This window comes from Nomia melanderi, chromosome 2 (assembly GCF_051020985.1).
Source record: "Nomia melanderi isolate GNS246 chromosome 2, iyNomMela1, whole genome shotgun sequence".
Classification (NCBI taxonomy): Eukaryota; Metazoa; Arthropoda; class Insecta; order Hymenoptera; family Halictidae; genus Nomia; species Nomia melanderi.
This window is the reverse complement of record NC_135000.1, coordinates 30,658,978-30,686,448: the sequence shown is the minus strand read 5'-3', so window position 1 is coordinate 30,686,448 and position 27,471 is coordinate 30,658,978. Positions and strand designations below refer to the sequence as shown.

Genomic DNA, 27,471 nt, shown 5'->3' with positions numbered 1-27,471 from the left:
GTTCGGTTCGCCGGCGACGTACCAAGGCTCGCAAGGGATACGGTCATTCCCAGAATATTTCAAGTTTTTTCAAGGTATTTGGTATTCAGCGCGGCGCTCGCCGGCTCACTATCCTCTCGTTCGATATCTCTTTGGTCGAATTCTTACTTGAACCATCCCACTGGACCCGCTGGCCCCATTCAGTTTTCCTTTTTCCTCCGAATCGAGCGCTGTTCTTTCTTCCTCTGTTACATCTTATCCTTTTTCAAGCATACATTAACCCTCTCAGGACGAATGCTGAAACATTTTAACCCAACAATAGTCTGTCCTCGCATATTTACCTATTTATCAATTTATTTATATAACACGTATAACTATAATGCGCGCAGTTAATAATAGAATCTAATGTGGAACTTCTTTTTAAAACTTATAAAACGAGTATTCTATTATGAGGTAAAACGGTCGACCTAAGCTTTGACATCTAACATCGAAAGCTGTAAATAAATAATTTAATTTACTCGAATAGCGAGAGATTGCGATGCGATCTGTTGCTTTTCTGATATTTAAAGTCACGATGCATAATTCAGTTCTGGAAAGATGAATAAATTCTCGTGCGTAAAGACAAGACGCCCGGGAAGTTGAGAACCGCTTGTAAAACTCGTAGTTGTCGCGCGTCCTTGTCATTACCGTATCGTACTGAATGTAAGTGCCGGTGCTCTGTTATCTATTGAACTTACCCCCGTTTAGCCTCTCCCTTATCCTTCATTCTAAATACAATTTCCCTTTTATTATGCACCCCCACGGGGACAGTTTCTCGTCTCATCCATCTTTTCCCCCAAGTTCTAGCTTCTTTTCAACGCCCCTGCCTGCCGACCGGAATAAAGTCGCGTCCTAACCGGAAGTCCACCGGTTACTCGTATCTATAGGCGCGCTGTTAAAGAATGTACTCGCAATGACATCTTTCATCTATTATCCTGTCTGCAATTATTATAGACAGAAGGAGTATATTTCTTTTCAGTGGCGAAGGAATATCTCTCTTTTCAGTTCAGAGTTATACAAAATGTTCCACGTTGATCGTTAGATCAGTGGTGATTAAAATCTTAATTTTCTGAATTTTCTGAATAAAATAGAAACGTCAAAGTTTAGATTTTTGCAATGCTGTCGAACTTATCGCGTCTCAGACTAAAGAAAGTAGTGTGACGAGAACTTGAGAAGTCGAGCACTTGAGAATCTGCAATTCTGAAACTTTGGATATCCGTAGGTTTAAATATACGAAGATTTGACAATTTGTAAGTTCGAAAGTTTAAAAATGAGAAAGTTTGAAAATTTGAGAATCAATCAAACCATTAACACGTTCTCCATCTCGCGGTTCATCTTCTTTCCTCGTTTCACCTTCTTAACCCTCTCCTTGGCAATCATAAATTCCTGTTAGCAATCTTTACCTTTCCCAATTGCTCCTCGCTACTTGCTCTTCGTAAAATTCCCTTCTCGATTTCGCCCACGTTCTCGTGCCCGAACAATTGTTTACCGTTCCTGGAAGCCCAATCAGTCTATCGTATCGAAACTCTCGAACGCGCGCATCCGTCCGGTCGATATCGAGAAACCGCTTCTTCCGCTCATTACCATTTTAAGTGCTTCCGCCTCTGCACTCGTTAGTGCGTTCGCATGTTGCCGAAGCCGTGACACACGGAGACACAGGAACAGCACCGGCGGTGACGTTTAATCCCACGGCACGTCGAGCCCGCCGAATTCTTCCGATTCCCTTTGACGTCAAACGTAACTGGCCCGGAGCACCGTCTGCGGCCGGTTGCTTAATCAACTTAATATCGGAATTCAAAGTGCCCGTCTATCTCCATAATTAAATAAATGTCGAGCACCGTATTATCCGGACCGATCTCCCTTAATCCGACCGAGGATCAACTGGGGCGTGGAATGTTTCATTTCATGCCATTAAGATCGTTGCGCGAGCTGCAGATAAGTAAATCATCGAAAAGTGAATGAACATTATTTATCTACACGTCGCGTGTATCTTTCCGCATCGATTGACAGTAAAGGATTCAGGATATTGCTCTATTCACTTTTAATATTAAGTTTGCGACGAATGCTTTTCATCGATTTTGGTACAAATTAGATATTAAATATTCCTGTCTTCAGGATAGTAATGTTTAGAGTTTATCTAGTATTTCCTGAACAGTGAAATCTGATATGAATGGATGAATTTATTAAAAGCGCATCTGTATCCACACCGTGCAGTGGTAACAGAATCTGTCTTTCGGGGTGCAATCTGTTCGGTTCCCAGTAGACGAAGGTCTGGGCAATCAATCCGGCAGACATTAGTCAAACTGTACGAAATTAACCCTCTCGGAGATGATCATTATCAGAATGGCAACCTCGATCGTCAATCGATTCCCCTATCGGTGACATCTGTTCGGAACCTCGTGACTTTGGGGACAGAACCCTGCTAGTTACACTTTCGACAAACTTCTATTAATTTCTTAATTGATGTGCAAGCCATGGAATCTCCGGTTTCAGACAGGTGATTCATTTAAAATTAACGGACCCCGCTGATCCCGATTTTCAAGTTTCAAAGATAAATTCCCAAGGATCTATTCAGAAGAAAAATCATCCTCTCGCACAAATTTCGATATTCCCCTTTTTATCGTTTCGGCAGCTTCGAATACACTCGCACGAACACTCGCAGTCTACTCTGGTTTCCTAAAACTTTTCGGAACTGCGTTAGCCTGGCCTAACGTGTCCTCCTTTCCGCGGCAGCACTTAGACTCCCGCGAAGTTTATTTCTTGGCGAGGCGCGGCACAGACGAAGTGGCCCGTGGCCGGCCCCGAGGAGGATGGGATTTCAAAGCGTTAATAACGAACGAATACAGCCGGCGACAGCTTGCGGCGGAGTCAGCGTTCCGGTTGGTTCTGTGTTTCTGGTGTTACGAGGCTCCCAGCCAGCGAAAGGGGAAGGTAATCGGTGAATCGATTGACATTTCCATCGCGAGGCTGCGAGGGAAATTGCTAATGGTGTATCGGGGCGCGGTGCTCCTCGAAGGAGTGCAGAGGCGTGTGCTATCGAAAGATTTCTGCTCGACGAGTATTTAAACTGGAAGGGGGGTGGGGGTCGCGGGGAATATTTCACGAATGAGGACTATTTTATTGATTGATTATGCTTTTAGGTAGTGGGGAACTGAAGTAATTAGGTGATGACAAAGTTTTAATGTCTCTGTGACTTTGTTTGGTACTGTGGGAGCTTTGGAATGAATATTGTAGGAGTAGAATGTTATGGGTGTAGAATATTGTGGGTCTGTTGTAGATATGGGGTAGTATAGATGTAGAATTCTATGGATATGGAATATTATAGATGTAGAATTCTATAGATGTGGAATATTATAGATGTAGAGTTCTATAGATATAGAATACTATATTTATAGAATACTATAGATATAGAATGCTATAGATATAGAACACAATATTTATAGAATACTATAGCCATAGAATACTATAGATATAGAATACTATATTTATAGAATACTATAGATATAGAATACTATATTTATAGAATACCATAGATATAGAATACTATATTTATGGAACACTATATTTATAGAATACTATAACCAGAGAATACTGTAGGCATAGATCACTATATTTATAGAATACTATACACATAGAACACTATATTTCACGAAGAATCACCTATCTTCTCACCCAAGAAGCTAACCTATTCAACCACCCTTTCAATCTTCCCAAATACTTAATTCACGACCCCCCCTAAGCTGCCAATTACAATAATCACTCTTACAAGACAAGGCGCTATTCAAAGGTCTGCATAAAACCAGACGGCACGAGTTCCCCACCAGAAGCCAAGTTAACCGTCGATGTTTTCGCGAAGTTACGCTCCTACGATCCCGGCTGGCAAACGAGTCCGGGATAAAGCGATCGTCGAATTCGAAAGTCGTGTAGGTACGTTCAGCCGGTAACGCGGCCCTTCTCCGGATCATTGGTTCCCGGAAACAGAAAGGCTGTTCCCCGACTTTATCCGTTTTATTCGATCCGGCCACGGATCTCCGGACAGTTCTCCCGAATCGTAGAAATCTCTTCGACCTTGGTCGCCCCCGTGACTCGGCGCGGCGGTCGATTGGTTCCTCCGAGCGCAGTGTCTCTATCGGCGTCCCGAATACCCGGGGAATCACCGTGTTTCCTGTATTCCCTGCGAAATAGCGGAGCTCGAAACGCTATCTGCAGCGTAACATCGAGGATAATTGAAGGAACGAATTCTCGCCGAATGAATTCCTTTCTCCGGAAAGAAAATTCTGCTTTCCTCTAGCTTCCTCTTCCTGCCCTCTTTTCTCGACAGGATACCTCCAAGAGATCAGCAATTAACCCTTTACGGAATGTCGACAGTTTGGAGTTTCAGTTTCCTTTCTGCCGTGAATTAACCCTTTGCAGTGACAGAGGTGACAGACTTAGTCACCACTTGATTCGATGCAAAATTATAAAATTTGACATTTAATATTGAACCGTGTATCGGCGCGTGCAATGTTGCGATAAAAAGCTTTGTTTCTCAATTCACTTATCCCTCTTTGAGTTTAGAAGAATATCATCTTCCGTCTAGTTAAGAGATGTTATTTCTGACGAAACACTTCCGAGTGCAAAGGGTTAAGCAATCGATATAGAGATTCAGCTTGATCTAAGCGTTTTCTATATTTCAAAGAATCTTCGTCCGCGAAGGGTTACAGTCCGCTTCGAATAGAAAAGAAATATCAGTTATTTCGAGTATGCAAAGTGCCTGTACGTTCAGCGTTGAAATTTCTCTGTCCGTTCCGAAGAACGGACACGCGGCGCGGAGCAAATAACACGAATCGTCAGCGACTGTTCGTAATTGATTTCGCTATTTCCGGGTCGGCCGTGATAGCGTTAATTCGTCAGTGATCGTAGCGATGCCTCTCGATAGGGGAGCAAACGGGGGAAGCCCGTAGCGTTTTCGCGCGGCGGCTCCGGAATGAGTTTTTCGAATGGCCGGGAACGCGATCGGCCGGCGGATCGGCGTATTTCATTTTCACACTCGGCCGTGTCCCACGAATATTGCTGTGAAACGTGTAACGAACGACAGATGGAATTCACCCCGGGGCCAGGTATAAATATCGCCGCGAGAATTCCGGCTATATCCGCGCGCGCATACGATATCTCGGCCGGACCGGATGAAATAAAGTTGATAAGCGCGCGTACACGCGTGCGACCGGCTTCCCACGAGTTTTACTCGTTACTCGGAATACTACTGGTCGGTCCAGTCTTGGGAGTACTTGTTGTTTTCGTTGTATTTAGAAATCTGGGTGGATGTACCCTGTAGGAAACGACGATAGTCGATTAATTTCATGTTTTGCACTCGATAGACAATTAGTAGGACAGAATTGTGAAGTGTAATATTTCATTCTGAATCTCCTGTGATGTTAATGTGTGAGATATTAGAATACAGCCTCTTTCTTTAATTTATGTAGGAATTCTCGAGAACAGAGAAGTGTGCTGAGTAGGTTTAGTAGGAAATGCTTCGAGAGCGAAAGGTTGATAATAATTGATAATAACAGTTAATAATTACAGTATAATATATGTATTAATATATAATATATTCTATATATCGAATAATAACCAATAATTCCATATATCAACTGAGAAATAATTAAATATTGACCAATACCCAATGAATACACGTTTCAACCCTTAGCGGAAGAGAATATTTAGAATATTTGAAACCTCTGATAAGATTCTACACAAAAAATCCGAGTAACTCATCGAAGCCTTAAATCCTAGATAAAAGAGAACCAAATATCAATCTCTCGTCGTTCAAGCAATTAAATTCTCCATTTGCTTTCGAATTTACACGTCGAAGCTCGGAGCCGCCATGATGTCGGCATTCGACCGCAAAGGCTTAACCTAATCCCCTCATGCGATCCTAAATTGTTAGAAAATCGCGATACAAACATTTCTAGCACCAATTTCTCCGCTAACAGAATTCCGTATACAAAAGAACCTAATGTTTCCTAGTTCTCTTGGCCTTAATTCATTACCGAGCATCTGGACCGTCGACGGCGAGGACAAAGATGACCGCGATGGCCCGAATCCGGCCGGTGCCGCGCTCGCATTAAAGCATCGATCGAAATGTAACACGGCGGGGAATCCATTAATGTTTCCCGGCGCGATATCGTATTCTCGATCTTACAGCCAGATTGAATTCCGCGCTTTTCGGCGAGCCCGTAGCGTCTCGATTTCGATGGAAATTAACGGCGGCGATTGTTCCCACTTACCGGCTGCTCGATGCGTTCCTTATCTCGATGGATCTACGCCGAGAACGCGATAGCAGACGTTTCAGGAGTGGAATTTAGATTTGCGGAGTATTTTTAAAGTATCTCCCGAATTGTAGGTTGAGGGCAGAATTGAAGTCGCGAGGAGAATAGGCGAATGAATCGGTGAAAAACAGATTGAATCGCTTGTTTCTATTTGTCTTCGCTGAGGCGATGTTTGCCGTTAGATTCGTTGGTCGGTTCACCTGTTTACGCAGAGGAAACTGTGTTCCGAGCTAGCTTCTCCTTAAATCGGTGTCCCGTTCTGTTGAATTTTATGCTCGATTCCTTTTATCTTCCAACGATAGACTTACGGAGTTCCTCAATTTGACGGATACCGAATCTTTCGAAAATTATTCGGTTTACATTGCGATCCAGTTTCGAAGCCTCAATTTTCTATAAACGAACGTGTTCTAGAACCAATAGAATAAACTGAGGAATAAATGTACGTAAATCTAGCGTTAAGATAAATTTACGTAGGATCGACTATTTCGTTATTAAAATAGATCGCGGATGTTTTAATGCAAATCGATCACGTAGCTATTTAAAAAGTCCAAGTAACAATGCAGCAACTGCTCGCGCAGGTATTTTTCTCAAAATCTCAAGGTGATCGATACTCCGATCGATCGAAGCGGTGTCGTTATAGCAACGTCTAATCAGTCGAGAGGGTCCAGTGTCCTTGTGTGAGTTGAACTTTAGGTGACCCCGGGCGCTGTCGCTCGTAGACGACGTTCACGGTTCGAGTCATCCACCGAGTAGCTAGGAAAAAGTCAATCTTGGGACGGAGCAGATGGTTACGTCAGTGGCGGAATCAATCGGACATTGGGAACTGCTTCCACAATCATGGATCCATGACTGCGAGATAAAGCCGGACGGGGGGTAAGCCTTGGATAACCCAGACGTCTCACCGATTTCGACTGGAATTACCGTCAGCAGTTGCATCCACTTTCGCGGGAACCGACGCGTCTTACAGAATGTAAGATCGTAATGACACGGCGAAGTCTCTCTAGATGACAGCGGAATGGATGAAATAATTGACATCTGCATTTTTATTTACTTTCTCACAGGGGAACCTTTTCAATCTCCTCTGTTCTCTGTTTTCTTCTTTTTTCTCTGTTTCCTTCGATTTCTCTCTTTTTCTTGCTGCTCTCTTCTTTCCTCAAGAGAAAGAGTTAATTTGCGGACGAATGCCGACATTTCGGCGAGACGAAATGTTCGTATCAACACTTTCACGTCCGCAGGGTTCACAAAAATTTTCCTCTCTGTCGCCGGAACTTTTTGCAAAGTTGTTCATTAAAATGTACAAATATAAAATTCATTACAACATAATAAACTTAACTGCTTTTTATTAAATGATACGTGTAAATATGTGTACTACGTGTATTTAATAATACGTGTAATTTCCAAAGCACCACGTTGAGGTCACCGGGATGCAAATGGCACCACGTTGATGTCACCGGCAAATAACGACCTGCTTGCCAATGGCACCACGTTGGTGTCACCGGACGTGAAAGTGTTAAGAAGACTAAATCGCGAACGTATGATTGAATTGCTCAAACAAGAGGCCAGCGCGAAGTTCCTCCTTCTATTGATTATGCAATTGGTAATTTAGCTTCGTCTTGAAGGTTTCGTACATTTCGAAGAATCTTCGTTAAAGGGTCAATCGACCCCTCGCATTCGTTTCCGAAACCGTTGGTCCGGCGATTGGACGATAAATTAACGCGAGTAATCCCCGGATCACTCGGAGCGTATCACTGGCCTATTCGAATGGAATTTAGTAGTTCCGAATCTGCGTCTGATAGGAGATCGATGCGTCTTACCGGCTCGTATCAACAACGAAAGCGGTTTCCGAGGGACTCCGCAGCTAACAGACCTACAGACGGATAAAATATAGAGCCCCGTTTAAATCTTGGCCGGAAGTTCTCGTTTAGAAAATGAAATTCGCTGGCTGGGGCGCGAACGAAATCAATCGGACGCTTGGAAGCGCTTCGTTAGCCGTGGATCCTCTGACTGAAAGATAAATCGCCGCGAGTAATCCCCGGATAACCGGCCCCGAGTGTATTCCGTCCGCTCCGTTGAAAACTATCGACGGTAGTTCTCGCCCGGCAGAAGGATCGGCGCGTTCTTACCGCGCGAAATAAAGAGCGGATCCGCTCGGAACGGCTGGGACGCGCGAAAGGATAAGAGGCCGCGTCACTCACCTTTTTGCCGGGGAATTTTATATTTAAATCCCTTCGCAGCGTGGAAGGGTAACTGAATTTAAAGGCTACAGTCCCAACGAAATCAATCGGACTCTGACTGTAGATAACCTTCAATGAATAATTGATTTTATTCGGAGCCAACCCGCGGCGCATCCCTTCGGGATGTCGGACGAGATATTTCGCCGGGAGATAGCGTCCGTCCGACGTTTCGGCAGGGATATTTCTTTGTTCAAACACATTCCCTTTGGTGTCGGGGCGAGGCAGGAATTTATTGAATATTTTATTCCAAGTGAAAGTCGAGGAGGGAATGAGAATTCGATTAATAAGAAATTTCGTGGTAATCTTCTTACCTCGTGGCATATCTCGGCGGAATTTCTACTTTTGATAATAGGATCCTCGGGATTAATTCATTCTGTTTCGAGTAATGGTATTCCTGAAGCTGATTAATCCCGTTTCTTATAATACTATTCCCGAAACTAATTAACTCCATTTCTCACGGTAATATTTCTCAACTAATTACTTATGTTTCTCGCAACCTTTCTAAGATCTTTTAGCTTTCAATGAAGACTCCGGCGTGCTCGAACTTCCGCCCGACAGTGCATCGCGTTTCCTTCTATTCAATTAATTTTATTATGGTTACAAGAACAACCATCGCGCTAAATCGAAGCAAAATATCGGGAAGAACGTTCCCGAATTCCATCGAAGTCTCTTCGATTCCCGTCAGTCAGCGATCGATCGAGCGCAATCGTTGCTCGGAAAGTGGTTGCGTTAACGGCGAAACGTCGGCGCGCGTCCGCCGCGCTGGCTGTATTACTCATTCATACGTCCGCTATTTACGACCCGAGCTAATGTATTCGCGGCGAGTAAAGCGGGTCGAATCGAAGAGTGGTCGGACACGCTTCGAGCCGGAGCCGCGGCTTAATCGAGGGAAACGGTAAATCCTTCTTTTTATAAGCGGCCGGATAAGGACAGGGGCGGGACACGGGAATGCTCGTACGCCCTGGGCGGGTTTTACCCAGAAATTTCTATCGTTCCGCGGCGGCGATTTAAATTTCTAATGACCCGCGGTCGAATATCGCGCGCCGCGAGAGATTGCATAACTAAGTCGGCGGGGGCGTGCACCGTTCCCGCGAGTGCACTGTTCGCGGAGTGTTGCCGTGCCGTCGATTTTGCCTGAGCAACGAGAGGGGAGTGCCGGAAGAATGAAAGAGCAAACAACAGAGAGTGGGAAGGATGAGCTGGAAAAATGGGGCGGAGGAACAGTCGTTCGGCAAGGTGCTATCAAACTTCATGGGCAGATGATAAGGGAGGAAGATAGAGGACGTATAAACAGAATAAAACAGATGGTGTAGATAGCAGAGAAGCTGAAGGAGAGGAGGAATAGAGGAAAATGAGGGAACCAGTAATTCGGCGAGACCCTGTCATGGTGACTGGAACCAGGAATGACAAAAGAGTGGGGTAAGGACAGCGAGAGGGGTGGAAAATGAAACAGTGAAAAAGATGGTGAGAAGAAGCGGAGCGAGGAGGATAAGCTGCAAAAATGGGGCAGAGGAACATTCGTTCCGCAAGGTGCCATCAAATTTCATGGCGAGGAAGAATGGGGAAGAAGACGAAGGATGTATGAGCAGAATAAAACAGAGGGAGTGTAGGTAACAGAGAAGGAGAGGGGGAGAAAGATAAGAAACGGGGAAAAACGAAAGAGAGAGAGAGGGGAAGAACTACTTTTTCACTGGAAATATTCAATATTCTTCGATGAGATACAGACGATGTTCTTTGAAACCAATTAACGAGGAAACATATATGAATTAAGAAGGAAAGTTATTTTATTTCAATTTCAATTAATATTAGTCTTATATATAATATTAAGACTTTATATTGCTGCAAATCAAATCAAGTGGTGACTGAGAATCATCTCTCGAGTGCAAAGGGTTAACTTCCACGGTGAGAAAAACCGAGAATGAGAAGGAATGGGGTAGAAGCAAGATCGACGAGGAAGGAGACGGAAACGAGGGAAAGAAGGAAAGAGACGGGCGTTCGATAAGATGGCAGAGCGAATTTCATGGTAACCGCGTTGTAACGCAGCCCGAGCGTATGTTCGGGGGCGCAAAATCGCCGGGGAATAGTCGCGCGTTCAAACGGCTGCGACAATCGTTTAATCCCTCTTAAACAGCCACCTTCTCGCCCCCCAGCCCCCGGAACCTTTGTTTTTCTTTAAAGCTGATTATTCCGGGCGCTCCCACCCCTCCGCCGAGCAATTCCACGGGGAAAAATACCTTCGCATCGGATCCTCCCATCCCCGTTCCGGCTTTCTTCCCCTTTTTCTTCGTGCGCGCTCGCCTTTTGTTTTCTTGGTGCAGCTGCATTATTCCGCGGTCCAGTTATTCGGTTTCTCGGTTAATTATTCTCGCGGCCGGGATTATGCTGGCCGTTAACAAACGCGTTCCAGCGCGGGCTTAAGCAGCGGAAATGAAAATATTCGTTGAACGGGTGTGCCACCCTTGCGCCCGGAACCCTCGGCCACTCGCCGCCTCGCCGGTAACTTGAGGAATTCCCGGCCCTGTAAGGGCACTGTTGCGGATTTGCTCGGGGAGAATGCATCGCGACGCGTTTGGCTTCTCGAGGCGCGCCTGCTGGGCGAATGGAACGTCCCGTTCACCCCATTTGCGGCGCGTTAACCCTTCGCGCTCGGCAGCTGACTCTTATTCAACGCTTCGCTTCGTATAACAACGTTGCGAAACATTATAAATAATATTAAATATTGTGTAATGCATCGATACGTGAAATATTGAAAGAGAATGTCTTTCTTGTTTACCCTTTAAACTCTGTAGGCTCCAATACTGCACCAGTTATAATAAATATTTTAATGAATCTTAAAGAAACTACCCTAAAATTATTAGATTCACCTTAGATCCAAATTTTGTACTAAGAAGCATTTCTCATTTTCGGTAGGAATACTATAAAAATTAGTTGCAGTTGCTAAAAGATTACAATATAACCTGGAGTGCTAAGGGTTAACTTATGTATATATTCTCATTACTAATTTCTAAGAACGTCGGCTATATCTTATTCGAAAATATTGAGTATACCTAACGAAAAACTTCCGACTGCAAAGAATTAACGCTAGAACTACCATACCAGCCGAAATGAGTTCCAGTTTGTTTTGTAATTATTAATATCTAACCCCTTGGCTGCTGTTGACGCCTACAGGCGCTTGAAAACTTTAGTGTACTATAGGCGCCCGAAAAGTCTTATTAACAATAATCGCAGCTCGTTTAGATCCGACGCAAGTGAATCCTAACAACTGTATCTCTCATTAGTCATACGCTACATAAACGATTACTCAAATATCAGTTCAACTTAGTTCAATTCAGCGTTCCCATTTCAACAAACTTCCTCGCAAACACGCGTTGACGTGAAATTCTGCTGTAGCCAATGGCTTAGCGCGAATTCGCTTGCATCGATCGGCGTTCATCCCTCGGAGTCCTCGGAAAATTGAAGGATCCCAGAAAGACCGTGCACCGTGATCGACGGCGTCGAATAAAAGAGATAAATCGGCCGATTACCGGCAACATGATAACGCGGCGCGGCCGTAAATGATGTTTAATCGCGGGGAATGCCTTTCGCGTCCTTTGTCGATCGCGAGTGGGACGGAACCTTTATTTTCCGGCGTGGGTGCGCGCCTTTCAAAGTAATCGCCGGCTTTGAAAAGCCACATGGAAAATAGGGGGGGGGGAAGGGGACGGCGGGTTTAAGTGCCGCGCGAATCCACGGCTCGCGTATTTTCCTTTCACCGAGTACCCAGCATCCACTCCCGGGGACTTTTCAGCGCGGGATTCCTCGCGCGCGGCAGATCAAAGGGACTCTCGGCGCGGTGTAATCCTTGATCGGGGTGACATCAGAATTTTCGAGGGTGGCTGCCGCCAACCCTTCGTCAGCGCGCGAGATTTATGTCCGGTTTACATCACCGGCGTCGCATAACCAGCCGCTGTGGACCGCGCCGCGCGTACTCACTCGTAAATCGTTTCGAGGAGTACGTATTCCCTATATTGCGTCGACGTAAGTTCGACATCGCTCCGCTGCTCTGAATAATGCAGATGCAGTTCCGGATTATGCGCCGTGAATGTGGATTTTATTTTTGATTTGCGAGGGCTCGCAGGGATTTTAGAGTGCGGCGATTTCGGGACGAAGCTGTGTGTTCGATGCGATGGAAGAGTGGAAGCGATGGGATTGATAATGGATCTCTTGATTGATACTCTTGGGAATGTGGTTTATATGGCGATGGAGGAAGCTTTCGATTTGTCTCAGATAAATGATGATATAGGGGCTCAATTATAAAACTGAGACTAAAGGAGAAATAATAAGAACGATATTGTTCTTAATGTTTTATCGAACGATAGATTTCCTTTTTATAAACACTAGGTTCCAAACAAAGCGAAGCAAGTTCCATCTACAACAAAAACCCCATCTAATCACCTGACTCACCCCTCTATTCCATCAAAGCCAAACCCCAGTCGCCATAAGAAACGAATTGCCCGTCTCTTCGAAACTGCCACCCCCGAAGCCACCCAATCCAGATCTACCGTTTCCAGCGTAGCCCGACCGCGAGCGACCGCGATCGAACGAGGCTAGTCGCGCGAGGTTAATTGCGAGGATATTCATCTTCCGTTTAATCGAATCGATTGAAGAATCCCCCACCCTTTCGCCGAGCGATCTCTAACGAGCGTCATTGTTCCAGGGGCAGGACAACATGAACTCTAGCGGCGAGTCAGGCGGCACGATGACCGAGGACTACGAGGTGTCCGGCTGCGGTCCGCCGGAGGAGGAGACGGGTTCGAACTTGCCGGTGTGGGAGGCAGCCGCAGCCTCGCTGACGCTGGGCTTCCTGGTGCTAGCCACAGTGCTGGGCAACGCTCTGGTGATCCTGAGCGTGTTCACCTACAGGCCCCTCAGGATCGTGCAGAACTTCTTCATCGTCTCCCTAGCGGTGGCGGACCTGGCGGTGGCCATCCTGGTGATGCCTTTCAACGTCGCCTACCTGCTGCTGGGCAAGTGGATCTTCGGCATCCACCTGTGCAAGCTGTGGCTGACCTGCGACGTGCTCTGCTGCACCGCCAGCATCCTGAACCTCTGCGCGATCGCGCTGGACCGGTACTGGGCGATCACGGACCCGATCAACTACGCGCAGAAGCGCACCCTGAAAAGAGTCCTAGCGACGATAGCCGGCGTGTGGATCCTGTCCGGCGCGATCAGCTCGCCGCCATTGGCGGGCTGGAACGACTGGCCGGAGGAACTGGAGCCCGGCACGCCCTGCCAGCTGACCAGAAGACAGGGTTACGTGATATACTCGTCCCTGGGCTCTTTCTTCATCCCGCTGCTGCTGATGAGCCTGGTCTACCTGGAGATCTTCCTAGCCACCAGGAGGAGGCTCCGCGAGAGGGCCAGGCAGAGCAGACTCGGCGCCGTGCAGTCCACCAGGCATCGAGAGGCGGACGACAACGAGGAGTCGGTGAGCTCCGAGACCAACCATAACGAGAAGTCGACGCCCAGGGCGCACGCGAAGCCTTCGTTGATCGACGACGAGCCCACGGAGGTGACGATAGGCGGCGGCCACGCGACCACCTCGTCCTCCAGGAGGTTAGCCAGCGGCAGTCGACCGGCGGCCACCACAACCACGGTCTACCAGTTCATCGAGGAGCGCCAGAGGATCTCGCTGTCCAAGGAGAGACGAGCCGCCAGGACGCTGGGCGTGATCATGGGCGTGTTCGTCGTCTGCTGGCTGCCGTTCTTCCTGATGTACGTGATCGTGCCGTTCTGCCCGGCCTGCTGCCCCTCGGACCGCATCGTCTACTTCATCACGTGGCTCGGATACGTGAACAGCGCCCTGAACCCGCTCATCTACACGATCTTCAACCTCGACTACAGGAGAGCCTTCAGGCGGCTGCTGCGGATCCGCTGAACAGGGGATCGCTCGCGGACGATGCTCGGTTTTTCTCGCGGGGACTGAAGATTAATAACTCCGTTCCTCCTCGTTTCGCGTTGCTCTTCGCTTGGCGGCGGAAACGGCGAAGCATCCGGTCGCGGGATCGATGGACGAGCGAACCGGACCGCCAGGACCGACGGTTGCGATGGACCCCGAGCGGCAGGCGACCGCGATTTAGTTTCCCGTCGCCGGCGCACGATCGAGCGGTACGCTGGGCCACCGAGCGGGATACTAAATTACTAGGAATTTCAATAAAACCCGGCTCTACGGCGTCTCGCGTTTATTTCGGTGGGCGCGCGGGGCACGCTGCGGGAACGCGGCGACCGCGCCGCTGGCGCAGGAATTTCGGGCGAGACGCCGGTCGATATCGGGACGAAATTGATTGCTGTTTTCGTGGTCGCTGTGCGGGATGTTCCATGCGTTCGCGTCGCGATGGAGCGTGGCGGTGCTCGGATAGGTGCTTTAGATGAAAACGCCGGTCGCATCGGAACCTTTGCGATCGCCAGCTTCGATTTCGCCTCTTGTAGATGGATGTACGTTGCGAGTAGAACATTCGGTTTCGAAGCATCGGCTTCGGGAACGTGCCGTCAATCATTTGTGCACTTTCGATTCGTTGCGTCGGGATATGCACTCTGGCTGTACGATCGCAGATAGCGCCGTTTGAATGGCGAACCGCGGAGTTTCTACATATCATTGCCGAATCGTTTTGTAAGAGTCGTTGGAGATCTTTCCGCTCGGTCACGTAGGTATTTTTCGTTGAAGTAAGGATCTTCGACAGTTGCAACGTTTCGAGAAAACACGGTGCCGCCGATACACAGGCGTCCGCAGTTCCTTCGCGCGCCATCACGCACGGCGCAGCCGTAATTAAATGATCCCGCGAGTTCGTGCCGCAAACTCTGCGTCGCGTTTCATGGTTGCTCGATCACAGAATCCTTTAATTCCGCTGGGAACATAGTAGAAGACCTCGGTGCGCGGCGAATCGGATTAGCTGCACCGAAAAGCTGTGCGCGGCGGCGTTTTTCATCGCGACCACTCCCGTGTGTGCATCGCGGCGGTTTCGCGCCACCGATTACCGTCCCGCGAGCGGTGCCTCGGTTGATCTCTCGCGCGAGGGAGAGCGTTCGCGTCACCGAAAAATTCCGCCGTCCGGAACATGTTAATTGAATCCACGGCGCGCAGTTCGGCACGGTACGGCGGCCGGTTACAAATTCGCGTCGCGTCAAAGATTAACTGCGTCGACAAGAGACGCGATAGTCTAATTCCGTTGCGGCGGCCGCCACGAACCCCGTTTCATTAAAGTTGCTCCATTAATCCTGCGAGGTGACTCCGGAAACAAGCGAGCGTGTGTGCGTTAACGCGAAACTCAGGCTGCAATTGAAGACCACCCGTGTTTTTCGGCGAAATTCCGCCAATTTTGACGACTCTGTTGCGATTAGCGCGGACTTTGGACGCAATCCAATTATGTAAAGGCATCATTTGTTCGTGTAATGCGCGGGGACGAGATCCTGAAGGAATTCAAGTTACTGTGCTGCTAGTTTCTAGATTTTCACGGTTCCGTCGCGATTAGCGCAAGCGTATGGGCGACATTCGATCGTGCTGGCGGAGGTTCTCGATCTTTTCGATCGCACGCGTGCGGATAGAAGACCTCGGGGGAATCGGAGTTGCAACTGTGGCTGGTCCAGCGATTGCTCGGTCGTTTCGCGTACTTTTCTTTGCCAATTTTCGTCAATTCCGGCGGCTCCGTCGCGAACAACGCGAACGTGTGGATGGGATTCGATCAGCCAACAACGAAACGCGCCTGCAACACCGCCGCGATGCAGAAGCTCGAGCGTTGGTGTATTATCCTGGTCGATCGTTCCATTTGCCGCGGGACTGTGGAAGCTATTGGAAAGAAATGCCGGGTTCGAATCATTTCGCGGGTGGATCGACGCCAGCTAGAGGGCTATTGAATTCTTCGTGGCATCCCCCTGTGTTTTATTATCGCCGGCAGCAGCGGGCTCATAAATATACTTTCAAGCTGCCGTTGCGGCTTCGGGTACTCGCGAGAATGTAGAACTTTATCTCGGGATGTCGCCTGAGGAAAGGCGAGTACGGTCTGCGACGAAATGATGGCGGGTTGCGTAAAATTGCTGAGTTCCTTAGTAGACTCCTTAATAGAGTATAACGCGAGATCAATGACAAAGATTAAATAACAGCTGAGACGTCAACAATCCAGAATTTCGAGATAGATAATTATATCTTCAAAACTGCCACTGATAATTCGAAGTCAGGCGATTATTTAACACTAGAACTACATTTAAATTGTCCTTTTCAAATTTCTCCGTGGAAACTAAATAGCGCGACTATTGAGACTTCAATCGATTTGCAACATAGTTTGCGTATTGCTAAATGAATGTCTCTAGTGATTTCTCAACAACTGGAGAAAAATAAATCATGAATAAGTGATTTTGACCCATCCGGTAGTTCTAGTGTCAAATCTTCGTCGAAGCATTCAATCACACGACATGAAGATTCCGACGCAACCAGCAATTTTCCATTATCTTCCAAGATAATCCACGGAACAAGCCACCTTTGTTCTACCGCTTTGTCATCATTTCGTCGCTGATCGTAGACTACAGAGTGTCCAGTTTCCAGCTCGTAGTCGACGGAACGGTCCGGCCATTTCGAAGGTAACAAGCAAACGAGACGCGCCGAAGACTTCATGTTCGCGCCGCCGATCTCCACGGGAAGTGGAGGCCGATCCGCGTTTTACGGATAGGAATTTTCTACGAAATCGACCAAAGACTCCAAGTTAAGGACGTTTTAGAAGTTAGATCACAGTGTATCCTAGACGGTACGCGCACGCATTGTAATCCGTGTCTAGCATGAGAAGGACCCGCCAGCGCGCGACATTCTCATCCCCCTCACCCCGCCAGCGTTTTCAACCGCTGAAAATGAGCGAGGATTTATTCGTGGAACAATGGGGATGGTTACCCTGCCGCCCGACGGCCCGACGATCGTTCCCTCGTCGAGAGGACGGCCGTTCTTGAAAGAACGTTTTGTTTGATGTCGGCTAAACCAGCCGCCTCCGAGGTTCAACCTTCTTGCCTTCAAAGAGGCTCCATCCTGGTCAGAAAAGGCGGCTGAAGGCGACGCGATTCACGGTCACAGTCAATCAATCGAGCGTCCCCCGTTAACGGAGTCAAGGTTTCGGTCTTTAACGCGTTTCAAACGTTATTGAACAGCTCCGTTTCCTACGGAGGCCGGCTGCTCTGTGTTTGGTTTCTTTCTTGCTTCAGCCTTCCGTTCTTTTGAGTTGCCGAGTCTTGACACTCCCGGATAACGCCTCGTTCTCTTCTACTCGGCTTTAATTAACACCGGTTGCTATTTACGGCGCAATCAGAGGATCTTCGAGCTGTATGGAAATGTTTGAAATTACGAAAGATGATTTAGGAGGATCGATGAAGATCTAGTCGTTGATATTCGCTTCGTTGGAAGTATATTCTGAAGATTGAAGATTGCAATCGTTAAACATAACATTTACGATTCATTTACAAGCGTTTCTGAAAGTGGAGACAAAGTTTTTTTTATGTTTACTCCGAGGAAACGTAAATTTCGTGCAGCCGTACTTTCCATGCAATGCGAAGTCCGCGTTAAATCAGTCTCACGCGATTTGGTTGTCGGAAAGCTGTGAACGAAACACGACTTCCTAATCTCCGATCGCTGTACCGCGTATCTATATGCAGATGTAAGCCACACGGAAGAAGGTTGATCCCCGACGAGCGAACGTTACAGTCCCTTCTCGATCGCGGTAACGAGCGCAGGACCTCGCGTGCCCGGTAGCCGAGCCATTCATTATCAATCGCAAATATTATGGTTGTGAATATTAATAACAAAGAATTCCATGGCGCTGAGAAGCGAGCACTGTATAAAGTAAAATAAGAAAACGACAAAAAAAGAAGTGAAAAGCGTCGTTCGCCGCTGACGAGTGCACACATGAAACACACGTATACACGGGACAGACACACACGCGTACACATAGCGAAGAAAACGGAAACGAAAGTAGAATGGTGGCGGTTCGACTTCGAATAGAGGTGCAGGAGGTGCCCTGTAAATAGACTGTAAGAAAACATGGCGATTCCACTTGAAGGAATAGGTCAAAAATGTAAAACGCAGTTTCACTTCGGGGATCTACCCCAAAAAAAGTTCATCTTCTGAACATCGTCGAAGTATCCGATTCAAGCGCAGTCATTTTCGGTGCCCGCGATATTGAAGTATCGAAGGTAGAATATTCCAACGAAGTTTCTTCTACAGTTCGCCTGTGTTTTCCATAATAGCGACCAAGCTAAAACTGCGCAAGAGCGAGGGAACGCGTCCATTCGCTCTCGACCCAATACCGCCTGTTGCACAAGGGTCGGCACTTTGGTTTCCTTGGTCAATTTTCATCTTTTCTCATTTTCGATATTCATTCGCTATTCGTCGATACTGTTACATGTAATCAATGGAAACTATAAACGAAGTACATAGCGATCTCGCCTTTACGCCGTTCAGAGTTCCAATTCCGGTGCAACAGACGGTAGTCGTGGCGAGTCAGCGTCGCCAGGCTTTATTATTAGCCGAGTCGCGCGACAAAGATCGAAAACGAAACAAAATTCGACGAAGCGAGACGTAAGATCGCTAGCGCCGGATTTCAGCTCTACGCGGCGACGGCTTTTTATGTTTACTGTTATATATCCAATCCCGGGAAGACGGAGACTCGGCTAGTATGTTTTCTAGAAGCACCTAGATTCAACGGTTGATTCCCTTTGCCCCATTGCATTCTTAGCTTGGCGATCGCTACTAGAGAGGAAAGAGGCGAATAGTATGTAAATTTTCGACTGATTGCTCCGCGCGGAGTCGCCATCTTGTCGCCGCGCCGCTGGCTACGGGGCATCCTCTGTCCAAGATGGCCACGGTCTTCTTTCTATGGATAGGCGCGCGCGTGTCGCGCGACGGACGGATGCGTTCCACGCGGCCGGGACACGAAGATTCAATTTCCGTGCTCTTCGACGTGCGTCGACGTTAATCGGACACGGCGTGGCGCGTCGATCCGCGCGCATAAAGGGAACCACTCCTGTTTCAATCCCCGCGAGAGCAGATCGACGAATGAAAAAGTCTCGCGACGTTTCGACGAACGTTGCCTCGTCGCGGGACGGAACGCGTCGTTCGGACAGGACTTTTCCCATTTTCTTTTTCTACTCGTTCCTCGCGGAAAATTGGGTTTGCTTCAGCCTTTCGAATAACCTTCGTTGAACTTCGTATTAGCAGTCGCAACAAATGACGGAGAACGGACCACGTCTTGGTTTAAAGTGCTTAAAGCAATTGCTCGAACTGGGAACAGATTGTCGTGGAGAAAATTGGCTTTACCGGTTGTGCAGATCTTAGAGTGGGATCTTTTGTGTTTAAACGAAGGATGGAACTGGGCAAAGAGAAATTGCAGGAGGGTGCATGAGGGAGATCTTTTTACGCAGAGGGGAAAAAGGAAGAAAGTTGCTCGCAGTACGAGTATAGCGATTTTATTCCTTCAGCCCTTTTACTTTCTTGCCTTTTGATTTCTCGGCTGATTACACTCAGAAGAGCTGCTTTATTGTTAATGTCTTCCCTTCAGCGGGAGGAGTTACGCATTCGTTCCAAGGGTGAATGAAATGTGAAGGTGAAATATTTATAAGCAGAGGGCAGTATTTTCTTTAATGTAATAAATATGAATACCACCTATTTATTTTAACTCGTATCAAAATACCGCTCGCCTGCTATCAATATTCAATCTTCAATGAATAATCCCTCCAGTCCAGCAAACTTTTCAAACGAATTTGTTCAACTTCCAATACACGAGTCGTTCTTTCAATATTCTTTCAGAAAAAGATTGAAAGGGTGCAGCGGATCCCATTTTCCCTCGGAGCGAACGCGAGAAACGGAGAAGCCGGTAGATCGACTAAATCAAAAAGCTCGAAATTCGTAACGGTTCGATGTTCTCCACTCCACGACCCTCGCGTTGCACGTAATTCGCCGGGATACCTCCGCGACGAGCCCTTCCCATCGTTCCTCGGTCGTTTCAAGTTCCCGGCGTATCCGACGAGCAGGACACCGTGAAGAGGGACAGCTTTCAGTTGTATGATCGACGCGCTCGTTCGTTTCGCGTCGGCGCGCGATCGTATCTCTCGCATTAACCGAGTCGTTACCGATTAACGAGGGAATAGGTGACGCCCGGTCGCCGACCCTCGCGTCGAATCGAGTCCGATCGAACGGGAAAGGAACGCATCCGGAAAACAGCCGGCAAAGACAGCGAAAAGAAAGAAGACGTGGAACGAGGGAGGAATACGCTTCGCAGAGTACGCTCGAAACGGACTGCACAGCGTATCGCGGGCAAACGGATTCCGTCGAGAGCGCAGGACCGCCAGGTGTCGAAAATCGAGGGAACCACGAGAAAATGGACGAGGAAAAGAGAGAAAGAAATAAGGCAACTCGAGCTCGTCACCAGGGCACTCTATAATAAGGTTGTGATAAGGTTGTGAGAAACACGCTCGTAGCCGTGCTACGGGCGGACACAAGATTTTTAATTATTAGGATAGACGAAATGAGAACGTTTACTTTATTCGTGGCACTGTCCAAAAATCCGACCGGAGCTCCCGTCCAAGAAGAGGATCACACCTTGCGACGCTTGAATAGTTTTCGTCGGACGTGAAAGCCGACCCCGGCCCTGTTCCACGGGTTTCTTTAATCCCGTTCCCGCCCCCCTTCCGCCCTGCTCTTCTTCGCGTCATCTCCGCCGCCGCGTCGCGCCACGCTGACAGGCAACCTTGCTCCCCGACCTCATCTCCCGATCCTCGGTTCAATCCGAAGAGGCAAACTTCCGCCAGCCTTAACCTTGTTAATACCTTGGAATTTTTATAGTTGCCATTTCGAGACCCTTCGGGAAACGGGATGTTATCGATGAAGACTTTATCGATCCTTAGCTACTGGGTACCTAGACACACACGTTCTTTTGCATTTCCTTTCGGGAACTTCGTTATGCTCTCGAAGAAGGAAGATTCCTTCGAATCTCCATTGTTCGAGGACTTCTGCGATTCCTGCTTTGAAGGTTACACATTCAATATTGTAATGCTGAAGTTTGAACGGATAGACGAAGTTGCTAGCGCAAGCCAAGATCAACGCGGTTTTACAGAAACCGAACGTCACTCGGGAGAATGTACGTTTTCCTTTGGAGTAGTGCTTTTCTTTCGATGGAAGCTCGTATAAAAGTGAGATATCATTGGAAATACTCGAATCGTGTTACAAACAATATTTTATTACAAGCGAAACGAGTTAAATTGAAGAGAGTTAGCGCAGCAGTGGATATACGAAATCCAGCTCTGCAGAAGTGCTCGTAAAGTCCAGGGGAACTGGAATCATGTCCCGGTTAATCCTTGCGAACGATCGGGCACCGGTTTATCGCGAGTTTACCACGTCCCGCCCATTTTTATAGGGTCAACTCGTGACCGATAAAGCTCGCGCGGAGGACGGTTGATGATCGCTGATTAGGGGCGGGCCAATTAGCCGCCCTCCACTAGCTCTCGGCGCGTTTATCTGTCAGTCGAGGTGTTCGGGAGCTTTCGTGGGTCTTGAGTACTCGGTGTCCCACGAGGACACCGCTGGCTGTCGTTATCGAGTGTCTCGAGAGCCTGAAAATCCACGGGGTGTTCCAAAAGTATCAGTGTTTCACAGCGATTTTACAACGTTCGACCGGGGAAGATTTCTTAACGAATCTTACGAAATGGACTCTAGGCTTGAATTTTCAGGTCTAATTTTTGTTTGGTTATACCATGAAGAAAGACAGAATTTTGGAACACCCTGTGCATACGTGAACTCGATATAGGATGTGATATTGAATAGCAATGTTTGTTCTTTATTTTGGACAATGTAAGATATATGAGGAAAATTGATTAGTTTATATTTTGTTCTTCTGTTTCTATTCCACTGCATATAAATTAGAGATTGTTTTGATTCAGTCATCTTGAACAAATTGTAAAAGTAACTAAATACTAGTGGAACGTCGAGACAACATGTGAACCTTTTCTTTTCGTAATGAATTCGTTACTTTCGATACATCTCTTGCGAAATAACCGAAATTCTTGTTAAGCGCGTCTCACATCGTTGAAAACGGAGATACTCGGGCACCCTGTTTCTCGCGACTCGCCCTGAATAACAACGAGAAGGTCCTCGTTTACGTTTAAACAATTTAGAATCCGTGTTTGTACTCGGGGCGCAGCAGTGCGCGCGAAAATTGCCGATTCTCCTCGGGAAAGTGGGTTAGGAGAGTGAAATTCGTTTTTATCGCGAGGGTCTTCGAGGAGACTGCCGGGCCACCCGGTACAGAAGCAGTAATTTCCAATGTTACCATCGCAGACAGGAAATTCGGAACGATGAATGCCGACGTGGAATGTTTTAACGAATATTGGACCCTGTTCTACATTTCGGGCGCGTTAGCGAAAACGTCGTTTTCGATTCCACGTGGCCGGCGCTTTTTTGAGAGCAACGAAGCCTGCGACGGATTCTTTCTTCCAAATTGTTCAGTGTTCGCATTATATAAATTCCACGTTAATTCCCTCATTCCGCAGATCATCGCGCTGAATTTGTATTTTAATTCATGCAAAACTGACAAAACAATTTCACAATATTGATCGGCCACGCGGAGAATATTCAACTGTCACGTCACAGAGAGAACCCACGTGAAAATTCACAATTTCCCCCGTGCCAATTAAAACTCGATCGTCAGTTTTATGCCGCGGTAAATCGAAATGATAATTACCGAGGTGCACGAGCGGTTAGGCCGCAATACGTATGTTAACTCGTCGACTTGTACCCCGTCAGTCGCCGGTCGTCGACGTCGTAATTAATTACAGCTGGATCAAATACACCGCGGTATTTGTAGATTTGCTAACCCCATTAATGTTTGCGATATACGTCGGTCCATTTTCACGGCATAATTATAAAGACAGGTTCTAACAGCTGTGCTCTACATTATTCTCTACATCGCAACGCAACAATCAACGGTCAAACTACGTTACACCTTAAACTCGTACTCCATCTTTCCCAACGGTTTCGATAATCATCGATTAACACTCGCAACATTCATATTCCACGATACGTAAACATCGACTCCGTGATCGAGCCAGATTACACAATCCCCGGTAAATTCGCCGTCAACTCAATCTGGAAATATTAGCTCGACGCAAACAAATTCAACGAAACCCCCGCGAAAATGAAACCGACGGGACAGGACTGTCATTTCCCCGTTGTCGGTCAATTTCCGGCGGTGTCCGTCGTTTCGAGCCTCCAAATTCATCCGTGTAACACGTGTTCCTGGAGGATCGCGCGAAATTCGGCAGTTTCTCGTCGAATAATGTGCCAAAAGCGGACCGGAAGCAGAAAGAAGGGCAGCGAACGGAGACGAAGTATCAGGGAATTCCGGACACAATGCTCGTTCCGACGAGCGATCGGCCGACGGTGGACGCGTTTTTATTTTCACGGAAGGCCACGTTTCACGGCCGTTCGCCCCGGGACGAACGCCGAACGAACTTCCCATCGGCGGGAAACGCGTTGGCCGCCGGCCAACGGACGAGTGCCCTTTCCGCCCGCGTTTCCCGCGACGTTACAGCAATTACGCGGCGCCCGGCAATTAGGAAGCTCTCGAAAGACACCGACAGACAAAACGGACCGACGACGGTTTCCGCCGGCGGTTCCTTCGAAGTTGTGTATATTAGACGTTCTTCGTCTTGGATCGGACATCTGTTTTTCAATGAAACTGCGTGTTGTAGTCTAGAAATAAAGAACTCTGAAGCTTTTTGACGATGGTCCTCCGTTGTCGAGAGAAATGAGCTAAGTTTGTATGTTATGTGATAACTAGCCTGAACAGACGAATCGAGTGAATTCTTGGATAACTGAAAGGAACGTTATTCTATTAAAATGTAGAAGAATTCTAAGTTTTAAAATTCAGTCTAAATTCTAATTAAATTCTAATTCTAATAGAAACTTCTGAGCGACTTGTATAAGAATTGCTAGGTCAAACGATCGATAGAAAATGCAGGATTTTGACAGATTAACTGACGCCTTTGTGATGATGCTTTGAGAATTTGAAGGCTAAGATGAACATTGCTAGGACAAATGTTAAATCAAACGTGAAGAACGGTTATTTGATCAGTGACGATGCGTTTAGTGTTAAATTCACATGACCGTTGGCTGGAAATCGAACAGCCGACCGCCTGTAGATTCTTCGATTCGCCCCGAGCACGTGACTGGTTGTCCTACTTTTTTCGGCCGATTTCTCTGGCCCGACTGGCTCCCGTTTTTCCTGTGACTGGTTCGGTCCGTGTTCCTGAAAGTTCGCGTTGCTTTTTTTCCCCTCGCGGCGGAAAACCCGAGTGAAATTCCCCTGACAGAGATTTCGTTTGATTAATGATAATCGGCCTTTGAGAGACTTCGGGTTGGACGTGGACGCTTGTTAATTGGCGGATCAGTGAATTTATTTCGTTCGTTGTTTATTCCTCTCTGTCCCTTCTGTTCCCGTCGTAGCTGTTTTTCTCGTCTATTTACTTGTTCGCACAGTTTCGTTCCCGTTTCCCTGATAATTTGCAGCTCGCCTCTCGCGTTGATTTATTTTCATCGTTTATTCGTCGTCTGGCGCGTCTGTATTCTTGGCGATGTTATTAGGGACATTATTCAAGCCCCAGCGGGGAGGACGGCGAGCTTTTTTTTCGCGAGCAGTATAAACAGCTCGATTCAAAAGGCACTCAGTGTCATTTCGCTGGTTTGAAACTGGCTTCCAGGTTAATTATACATGCGGTATATATTATTCTTCACTACCCGCGACTCGCTAACTTTCCCCGTAAAGTTAACCGGCGCGCGCGCACCGCGGAACACCGGCCGTGTTTAATATACAATAAAAGCTGTATTAATGAAATTATTACCGCCGCCGGGTTATTTTAATCATTCGAAACGGCGCGCCGAAAAATCGGGAATAAAACGGGAGCAGCGTGCCGAGTCGCGGCAGGACTTTACGAGCATTTCATCGGGATTCTCGAATATTCGATTATCTCGTTAACGCGCGATCCCCGCGCAACCGGCGAACGCTGCAAGAAAATTAAACAAATCAAGAGGAAACACTTATTTACGATACGTCACAATGATATCAGGGAAATATCAGAAACCACGATGAAACTCTGTTCCATTAAAACTTGTTCGTTTCATTAATACCCTCGACAACTCGATTACTCCCTTAACGTACGATTTCACTGCAACGATCGTAAAATTGGCAATGTAACAATTCGGGAGATGAAAATGTATTTACAACGTACTGAAATATTCGCGTACAACAACCTAATATTTGCAACTCCATCGGCAAAAAAAATATGTCGTACACGCGGAATCACGATGAAACTTCAATAATATCTCATCGAAACCCTCGACAATTCTTTTATTACATTCACACAGCATTATAATAACAAACAATGATTACAAAAAACCACGAAGTAATAAGAAAAGAGAGTTATTTACAATATACCACAAGGTATTATCGAAATATCATTCGATCCACGCGCAGCAAGCTTCCAATCTCCGACTCCCTCCTTTTCATCCCTTCGATACACCCCTCCCTCGATCCCCCATTGAATATATTCCCGATATTCCGAAAATGAATCGCAAGGAAATACTGTGTTCATCCCTGAAGCGAAAACGGGGTCGCGGCCGAACGTTCGCGGCCGAGCACGCGCGAACCCGCGCGTCTCTTCTTGGACGGGCAGCTCCGAAGTGCGTTAGATATATTATTGTACTACATGATATATTACATTAAACACTGCATTACTTCTACATCCGTATCGGCAGGTTGATCTCGCGAGGGAACTTTTCGCGGATCGAGCCGCGCTGTTGTTCACCGGACGTCCTATCTGTTCCACCCGCCAGCTGCCCTCATTCATCATTCTCGAGAGACGACGCGCAGTGCGGCCTGTAGACGAAACCCCGAAATTCGACTACTATCACACTGAAAATTGAAGGTTACCAGTGTGTCATTAAGTAGTCCCACACGAAACGATTCTCATTTGAACAATCAAAATTTCATGCAAATTGACTCCGTTTCTCTATTTGTACGACGTTAGAATCGAGCAACGTGTCCATTATCATCGAGCTAACTTCATACTATCCGCGTAACGTGAACAATAATGCAACCACCATATTCTCAGCTCTATACCTTACAACTTTCGTCTAAAAAATTTGTTCGTATCATTCATACTTGTTAAGTTACCGAGTTTTGATCAGGAAACGGCCATTCGGCCGCACTGTGCGACGCGCCATCGCGGACCGGGAGGAAATATTTTCTCAAGTATTCCCCATCCGTATTCCACGCGAATTCCGCTCGCCGATCGAGCGAGCCGCGACCCTCGATCCGCGAAATCCCGCGGACGATCTCTTCCGCGAGAAAATGATTATTACGCGTGTCGGGCCTGGTCGCCCGATCGAAAGAGACACTACGCTAGATACACGTAACGTATATCTGAAACAAAAAAAAAAAACAAATATATATATATATATATAAATATAAATATAAGTATAAATATAAATATAAATATACACATCTAGTTATTAAACTAAATACTCCAATGGTTGTAATTTACAAGTATAGCAATACAAAGGGGCTCCGCGTTGTACCGCGCGCGAGGCGAATCCTTTTAACCGAAATGAATTTATTACGTTCATCGCGGTGTTCCCGTTGCATGGATTTCCGGGGGAACGTTCCGAGTTTCGACAACCCTTCCCCGTTTGTACGCGGATCCCGATGTATTCGTTCCGGCGACTTTCGTTCGACGTGTGCCCCTGTTTCCCGGAGAAACGCGAGAAAGTGTGAGATGCCGAGCGACGCGATCTCGTCTCGGAAACGGAGTTTCTCCTCGTTTCGAACGTCTCCGACGCGTTAACCCGTTGC

The 27,471-nt window shown here is 47.2% G+C and overlaps 1 protein-coding gene across 3 annotated transcripts in view; it reads left to right on the top strand.

Moving 5' to 3' along the window:
- Nucleotides 1–17,855, top strand: part of Oct-TyrR (Octopamine-Tyramine receptor) — a 116,918-nt gene extending 99,063 nt beyond the window's left edge. For all 3 annotated transcript variants that reach the window (XM_031983290.2, XM_031983288.2, XM_031983289.2), the window contains one exon: nt 13,257–17,855. In XM_031983290.2, coding sequence (XP_031839150.1) covers nt 13,269–14,477 — 1,209 coding nt within the window. In that variant the 5' untranslated portion in view covers nt 13,257–13,268 and the 3' untranslated portion in view covers nt 14,478–17,855. The remainder of the gene's footprint in view (nt 1–13,256) is intronic.
- Nucleotides 17,856–27,471: the final 9,616 nt, after the last annotated feature.